Here is an 8,987-nt window from a genome sequence, read left to right as displayed (position 1 = left end):
AATTGTGATCAGTTTATACTCCAATCTGATGGCTACATGTAAATTCTAGTCCTAGAAAAATCTTCTGTTTTATGGGTACCCATTTTTCATTCATATCAGATATTGTATCTTCAGAGCCTGGTTTTATTTCCTGAAAAAACATCCCATCAACGTAGTGGATTTGTAACATCCCTAACACCTATTTGGGATGGACTGGCCTTTACTGCATTCTGATTCAGAACCTTAATGATGGACAATAAACCTGGTTAAGAGTAGCAAGTTATACTGTTTGTTGAAACTATTTATAGAAACTGGATAAAAAGCTGTAGGGAAGTATTGGTTGTAAATCTGCATGATAGGAAAGAAGGAGCAAACTTCTATCTATTCAAATTAACTTAATTATTGATAATTAAACCACAACTGGTTGTCATTTGATTTCCATTATATGATGCAAAAGTATCATCATATAGTAGTGTTTTTTTGCAAATGTTTTGAGAACCACCAACTTCAGTGGTAAGAACATTAATGAAAACACCGTACCAGTTTACATTATTATCAGCATAAATCAAATGTTGTTTCGTAATATTAACAGCATGCATGTTGTTATTCCCTTCTGTCTCCTTTCCTCTTTACTTTGTCTCTAACTTCATTTTATTTTATATCAGACTCCCAGTGAATGTTTTTAGAACATTTGAGACACAAATTTTATGAATTTGTTCCTACCAAGCCTCAGTCCTCTGCCCAACAGTGTTGAATGTAACAGAAACGTATCTGTCGAAAGAAAACTACATGTTGTGTATAACCTATTTGTAGAGGATTCTTTGTAACACTCAAATCAAACTCGCATTCACTTATGCCAATGTGGTATAAGTACAACTCTTCTCACCATTGATACCCCATCCTCCACGTACAAATCTCATACTTTTCTCTAAAGGAATGCTTCCCCAGGTACAACATATCTTTAATTGTCTTACTTGAAACCACTTTATGTAAATACTTCGATGAAATGCTGTTTATCATTGGTCGGCATCATTACCCCAGTCGCTGATGTCATCATTCAACGTACGCACATGGAGAAATTCATCAGCATTGATAACAATTTGCTTCTGCCTGTTTGCTGCAGTTGTCAGCTTTGTACTCTTATTGCTACTCCACTTGTTCTGGCTGGGTAACTCGGAACAGGGATGGATCTCAGTTGTATGATGCTAATACTGATGGTTATTAGAGCATAAATATTACTGAAAAGTAGACATCCTGTTGATGTTTTTCATCTCACGGTCATTAGGAAGACGCAAGAGACACACTTTAAAAGGGAGCGCAATCATGAGAAACCAGTGTGTACTTTAGATATGCAGCGGGGAATGAACTGAGGAACAGCTTTTGCACCACTTACTCCTGAACCGTGCTTCAATTGAGAAAGCACGTGCCTGTTCTCCTACAAAGGATTGGGCCATGCATACGAATATGTAACTTCTCGCATTCATACATGTTTTGAGCCCGACCAATGATCTTCATTTGAAGACTCATCATTTTTGGCACATGCTGGATGTTTGAGCAAGTGCTGGACATTCGTAGAACCACATCTAATATTGAGTACTTTGCTGTGTTTTGCCAGCATGTACTGATTGAGTGCTGTACTCAGCTTAGTGCTAGACAATTTTATTAACTACACTTCCAATTTCCACCTAGTTCTCAGCTTCTCTGATCTTTCCTTCCCAAATATTTCATACTTCTGTGCCCAGCAGTGGGTTTTCTAATTATGTCTATTATAAGCTCACTGACTGTCAAAGATTTCGTTCACATTTTATGACCATGATAAATTGTTACGCCATACTTATACTTCTATGATGGGTTATCATACTACAGTTTCCACTGTTGGCGGTGCTCTCAGGGAAGGCTGTAAATTACAGCATGACAAGTTTATGACATGGTTTCCATTTTCAAGATATCTGCTAGCTTTTCTGCTGGCATGTTTAGTTGAATACTTACTTTGTATAATTGTGTACCATTATTTCCTCTTTATAATCTCTTGTGTAATTTATTTGGAAGGTACTGGTAATAGAGCAGAAGAATGAAGATGGAACATGGCCAAGAGGTCCTTCTACTAATAAGTGAGTTTATTATTGTCACGTATTATTATTAAATTTTTTCACTTTGTTTTAACAAATTCTAAAAGAACATCTTGCTGAAACTGTCCAGTGTACCATTAATTTCATTGTGGCCTAACCTCTAATGACAAATTAAAGCAAACAGCACAAATTTAAAAAACATTTGAGATCAGCTGAACTAAAGTTTGATTGCTGCTAACAGCAGAATATTCATTTTCTTTCAACTTGTTCTCTGCATTTGTAGATTGCTGCCCTGATGCATTATTGCTGTGACAAGTTGTTCCAAGAAAGTGGTGAGGGGTGGAGGATGGGTCTGTTCCCTTAAATTAACTATTGCTGTTAACACTCGGGAAGTTGCTCAAGTGATTCATAAGATATTGAGTTAATCAAATAGTGCACTGCAGTCATATCTCTACCATGTTGTGTCAAGGCAGATTCTCTTTTCTGAAGGTCTAATGAAGTCTCATTTGTCATTTCTCCCTGGCCGCAGATTACCTTATGTATTTTATTCAATCTCACTTTGCATGGTGAAGTTCAGAACTGTCATTATCTAGGTTCCTAATTCAGTGTAGCAACCACTGCATTATCTTGCCCATGATTTTGATGCAATTCACCGGTCAAAATTCAGCATGCTTTCGCTGGATGTTGCCTTTTTTAGCTTGCAATAACCAAGATCTGACTCTGGAAGAATTACAGGAAAATGTATTTTCTTTATTGATAAAGTAGGATAAATTATTCTCAAATATTTGAGCCAGACTATTCTGCTTACTGAAAAGAAACCAGTGCTGAAGTTAAATGCCCAGGCGGAACAGTAATGTAAATAGAACATAGAAAAGTACAGCACTGTCTGCACATGGTCCATATCCCTCTATTCACTACCTGTATGTGTCTTGTCTAAATGCCTGTTAGATGTATCTGCTTCCACCACCCCCCTGACTGGGCATTCCAGGTACTGACCACTTTCTATAAAAAAAAAACTTGCCGATCACATCTCCTTTAAACTTTCTTCCTCCTCATGTTAAACCCATGCCCTCTAGTATTTGACATTTCCACTCTGGGAAAGAGAATCTAACAGTCCACCCTGTCTGTGCTTCTCATAATTTTATATACTTCTATTGGATAGCCCCTCAGCCTCTGAAACTCCAGCAAAAGTAATACAAGTTTGTCTAACCTCTCCTTATAGCAAATACTCTCTCATCCAGGCAACCTACCAGTAAACCTCTTTTGCACCCTGTCCAAAGCCTCCACATCTTTCCAGGATATTGTGACGATCAGAACTGTGCGCACATACTCCAACTGTGACCTATCTAGAGTCTTTTACAGCTGCAACATAACTTACCAACTTTGACAGTCAGTGCCCTGACTGATGAAGGCAAGCATGCCATATGCCACCATTGCTATCTTATTTACTTGTGTTGCCACTTTCAGGGGGCTGTGGACTTGCACTGTAAGGTTCGCCTCAGTCCTGTCATTTACTGTATACTTTCCTCTTGCTTTTGACCTTCCGGAATACATCACTCCTCACTGCATACCAAATAGAAGCAACACAATATTGATAGAACAATGGAGTGACCTATAGAAGAAAGGTTGGTCACATGTAAAACTGTCATAATCTGAGAGGCTCTCCTCCAATCAGTCTTTTCCGTCCTGTATTTGCTTGTTAGCTCACTAGTGAGTTTATCAGTCATAAGCACAAATGAAAAAGGCTGTATGATTCTAGGAACAACAAGAAGTTAAATGGCCGTGAGAGAGTCTGGGGCTGTTGTCCAGGCCAGGGAAGACTTAGTTGCTGGTGCAGGCCAGGGAGGGATCTGGTAGAGAGGGATGCTCCAGGGATTGGGAGGGATCAGGTGGAGTTGGGTGCTGCAGGGGCTGGGAGAGTGGAGAGGGAGGCTGAAAGAGATAATGGAGTAAACGAGGCTGCAAGAGATGGAGAGGGAGGAATGGAAGCTGCTGAATGAAATTTTAAACCAGTCACAGGAATACTTAGGAAAGTGAAAGTGAAAAAATCTTGAAGTTGCTGTGGAAACTAATTTCTGGCAAATGAATGTGGAATCTCTAGCATAAAGGAGGAGATGTTCAGGAGTTACAATATGGTGGGTGAAATGTCACAGTTGCTGTTAAAATGAACATTGTCCGTTGTTAACAGCAGACGAGTTTTATCAAAGCTTTGCATCTTGCACTTATCCTGCCAATTCGCAAGAATACCACATTAATGGGACAACCAACACTTATACTGTATGTGTTGCAATATTCCCTCTACTTTGTACTGCTGTGCAGCTGCTCGGAAGCTCTGTGCATGTCTATTGGTGTTCCAGTGAATGGATTCTGCTAATGGAAGCTGCTGCCAGGCTCGGGCCTCGGAGGTCCACGCAGTAGCAAAAAAAAATGCAAGGAACTTTGATGGGTGGAGGGTGCTGATTGGTTGACAAATGGATTCCTATTGATAGAGGCATTGCCATGAACAATGAATCAGTTAATAATTGGTTAACTGCCAAGCTTTGTTTAAATTTTAAACCAGGTAGGTTGACTCTCATTAGTCAAGGCAATGCCCTGAGAAATGTACCAGCAAATGGTCGTCACCTATTTTTGTTGAATTGAAACAGGTGCTGGGCATGCACATGTTCTTTCTATCTTCAAAGAACAGGCCTTTGTGTTAATATATGTAGCTTCCACCTGCAAGTGTACCTTGAACTTAACTGACAATTCTAAATTGGTTGTCAGTGTAACAGCATGCCACTAACAGAATGCTGCTATCAAGTCAAAAAGACAAATGAGTAAAAACTTGAGGATTGCATCAAACAGCATATCTTTGGCTTTTTGCAAGAAGCAAAGTACTGACTGTACTCAAACAGCCTGTGCTGACCTGTAGTGTCCAACAAAAGATGTGGTTCCACAAGTGATCAGCATTTCTTAGATAATTTTGAATATGCAAAGAATTACTCTGAAAATCACTATGATCTTCAGGTTCACAGTGTGGAGCAGTTGGGTGGGCTGTAAGCTAGGTATTAATATACAGGATAATGTTTTTGCAGACACAGTATATGTATACAAAATCGTTGACAACCATTCGGGTTCATTTCTCAGAGAACTGCATTGACCAGTCAGTCAGTGATTACATTCTTTAAAGAAAATAGGCTGTCTGTCTTAATTTAGGGAGCCCTAAATTAGGGAGCATGAAAGACACATTGTACAACTACATGCATTTGTTTACTCCACTCCACCCCCCCCCCAAAACGCACGTGCGCACTGTGTTCTTTGGATAAGGATCATCCTAATTGTCGTGAACTTCAGACCAATCACAGCCCTAGACACAATGAGTTAGAACAACTAAATACTGGGACTTTAATGCAGCCCACTTGAATACACACTGCAGGTGACCTTAAAATGAAGTTGTAGCCAAAATCCACGAATGATAGGATGCAAGTTTTCATCTTCTGATTAGTGGCTGGAGTTATCTATACCAAAAACCAAAATATTCTGTGCAAGACATCTGCAGTAATATCCATCTAAATGTGATATTTTCCTATAGATTTTAGGTTACAGTTTAAACCCTGATCCCAATAACTTGCATTGTTTGAAACTGTAACCATGAAGGCAGCAGGAGGCAGTTTGCTGATGAAGGGTCTAGGCCCGAAACGTCAGCCTCTCTGCTCCTATGATGCTGCTTGGCCTGCTGTGTTCATCCAGCCCTGCACCTTGTTGTCTAGGAGGCAGTTTGGTCAGGCAACTTGAGGACATTAGTAAAGTTGCAAAATAATACTTAAATTTGAGCAGCAACTTAATGGGTGCACTGCAGTTCTTTCTTCCTGGTTCAGACTAGGGCATTCATGGCAATGTTTGGTTTCTGTGTTCTCTAATGGTTCTTAGGTCATCTCCTTCCACTGGACAGCAGGCTCTACAAACTTCAGTTTCAAACTTGGTGCAGTGCTTTACTGAAAATTGTTGCTTATTAACTCTTTCCAAGTCACAGTTCACAGCTTAATCAATATTATTACAATCTGATTGGCCTTGATGAGGCAAGGTTCATTTCTGTTTGGTTCAAGGGATGCCTGATCAATCTGAGATTGGTCTTGAGGGTGATGGACAGTGACTGATTTTGCCTCCCACCATCTCGTGTTAGGTTCCCTTTGCCATTTACTCATAGGATCACGCCGCTCATTATAGTTGATCTGTTACTTTGGTTCCTTGCTTTGGTAAGGATATATTATGGTATTTTCTTTTGCCCATTTGTTTAGAATAGGGAAATGTATGCTGCCGGGCCTTCTCATGATTTATACTAAGTTAATTGTCTCAGTTTTGCATAATTGGTGCAGGTTTCTCATTAGTTCAAATAGTGTAGTGTATTTCTTTGTCAAGTGAAGCAAAAAAATGTTAAAAGTATGGAAGTCTACATTGCTGCAGTTAGGCAAAATAATACAATAAGCCAATGAATTAATGTACTTTGAGTGATTAAATATGAAACATCAATTTGCCTACTGGCTGTATGCTGCTAAGTGTCAACTGCTGTTCCTGGAGCAGTTGCTTCGGCATGGTTGACCTAGTGTCGGGTTGGAGCCCAGTTCAGGACCAGGCAGCTTCACTGGACTCATGGCAGCCATGATGTCAGTGGAGGCAAGGTGGCGCTGAAGAATGGTGACACGGTTCCAGTGGTGGAGGCACGGCTCCAGGCCATGGCTGGGCCCAGGTACCTGATGGCAGTGATGGTCGCGTTTCAGCAGAGGCAGAGTGCGAGGACTCGTGAGTGTTCGCAGACTAGAGGATGGACTTTCTGGCAGCAAAGACTAATGGAGGAGGCGGGCAAGTGATCTGGATGTTTCCTTATCTTTTGGATATTTGATTTATTTCTGCTTCTGTTTTTAGTCCTGTCTTTTGTATCCTAAGTTGGTGCCAGAGAGTGGCGACTTTTTACACTTGTCACTGTACACCTGTATTCCAGTACTCAAGTACACTAGACAATAAAATATAAATTGAAATCTCTCATTGACAACTGCTCCTGTGTTATAACTTTAAATTTGCTGGTACCGCTGTTGGTTTATAATGCTGAGAGTTCTATACTGGATGCAGTTTAGCTCATTTGGCTGGATGGGTAGAGTATGATGTAGATTGATATCAACACTACGGTTTCAGTTCTCATGCTAGCCCCTATAAAGTAGGGCTGACACCCTTCTCATGTGCCATAGTGAAAACATGGCAAAGCTGTGACTAGCAGCAACCTGCAATCATTGAGGGAGGTAGAGAGATTCTGTCCTGTGCATACTTAATACTCTGAAGACCTCTATTGGTAGAGGAATAATACTGCACTAACTCGTAACAAAAGTGAAGCATGCCACAGCTGCCAAACTTGGTGTGTAGATATTTTATGATAATTCTGTTCAGAAATGCTATTACTCATCCCTGGGGCAGATGGGACTTGAAACCAATTTGCCTAGCTCAGAAATAGGGATACTACCACTGTTTCACAAGTACCCTTTAATGTTCTTTGCCACATCTGCCTTGCAACTCCCCAAAATTTACATCTATTCTGTGTATCATCAGCTCACAGGCAATTATTTTTAATTGATGTCTTCAGACAAGTCATCACACCTGCGGGGTAGGTGAACCTGGACCTCCTCGCCCAGAGGTGTGCTTCGTCTGTGCTACAAGACCCCCAACTTGGTTGGTATGTTTGGTTTTAGTCCTTAATTTTAATCTTTAATGTTATTCTGTAATTTTTTTTGCTAAAGCAGTCTGGTTTTTTGGGTTGTGTTCTGCGCTAGGTTTGTTTGTTTAAAAAAAGCCTACATTAAGTTTTTGGATTAAGGATTGCTGTCTTTATTTGGTCAATATTGGACCAGTGATGTGATATCTTTTGCTGAGTAATAGTATTTAGCTGGTTCAAAGCTTCAGTGCAGAAACACAACTATACTTGTATTTAATTTTTATTTTTCTCAAATAAATGATATCAATAGTCAACTCAAGGTGACGAGATGATAAACTGAAGACCCATCTACTCTTGTTTAAGCCTAGATACAAAACATCCCATGGCACTATTTTGAAGTATGAGGTGTTATCCGCTGTTCTAGCCAATATTAATGCATTAAAACAATTATGCAGTCAGCGTCCATCGTTGTTTGTCAGAGCTTGCTGAACACAAGTGCCACATTTTCTGATTTTACAGCAGTATTTCATTGTCTGTAAGACATTTCAGGACCTCCTGAGCCGTGAAAGGTGCTGTATAAATTCAAGTTTCTTTCCCTTGATCAAACTCTTGCTTTGCTCTCCTGATCATGCCCTTGCATTCTTCCTCTCCTTTCCTTTCTCTTGCCTCATTTACAGCCGGGTCATCCAAGTTTTAATAGTCTACTTACAGTTTCAGCAGAGCGGTTTAAAATGCTTATTTTGTGCAAGTGTGCAGAATGCTATTGCATTACACAGAAATTTATGATCTGAAATGTGCAGACTATATTGAGAGATTTTAAATAGTTAATTTTGTTTTCTATCTGTATTTTTCCGCATTGAGATATCTTGAGCAGATGGATTAAACATGTTCAATTTAAATTGTGGTCATCTCATGCTATTTCTAAGCACAGATTCAACATTCTAATGTTATGTAGGAAGTCAAGTTTTGGAGGAGCTGAGGAGGTGGCACAACTGATGAGCTAACATTTCTTCGCAAATGAAGCTATCCAACAATCATCTGTGATCTGATACAAGTTTTATAAATTTTGCTGTATTTAACTACTGGCAATGGGAGATAACATCTGGAACTTGAATGAGTGTTTCCATTTTATTGGAATGGAAAGTCCCTTGCATCTTAATGGGGCTATTTTCCCTGGAGCATCGGAGGCTGAGGGGTGACCTCACAGAGGTTGATAGCGTGGTTAAGATAGCGTGGTTAAGATAGCGTGGTTAAGATAG

The 8,987-nt window shown here is 39.9% G+C and overlaps 1 protein-coding gene across 1 annotated transcript in view; it reads left to right on the top strand.

Moving 5' to 3' along the window:
• The window catches only part of LOC125480962 (ubiquitin carboxyl-terminal hydrolase 15-like), a 77,673-nt gene that overhangs the window by 28,058 nt on the left and 40,628 nt on the right, over positions 1-8,987 (top strand). Inside the window, exon 3 of the mRNA XM_048607950.1 lies at positions 2,029-2,090. Within this exon, the coding sequence (XP_048463907.1) occupies positions 2,029-2,090 (62 nt within the window). The remainder of the gene's footprint in view (positions 1-2,028; positions 2,091-8,987) is intronic.

This window comes from Rhincodon typus, chromosome 18 (genome assembly GCF_021869965.1).
Source record: "Rhincodon typus isolate 14 chromosome 18, sRhiTyp1.1, whole genome shotgun sequence".
Classification (NCBI taxonomy): Eukaryota; Metazoa; Chordata; class Chondrichthyes; order Orectolobiformes; family Rhincodontidae; genus Rhincodon; species Rhincodon typus.
Note: the sequence above shows the minus strand (reverse complement) of the source record. Positions and strands in the feature narration are given on the sequence as shown.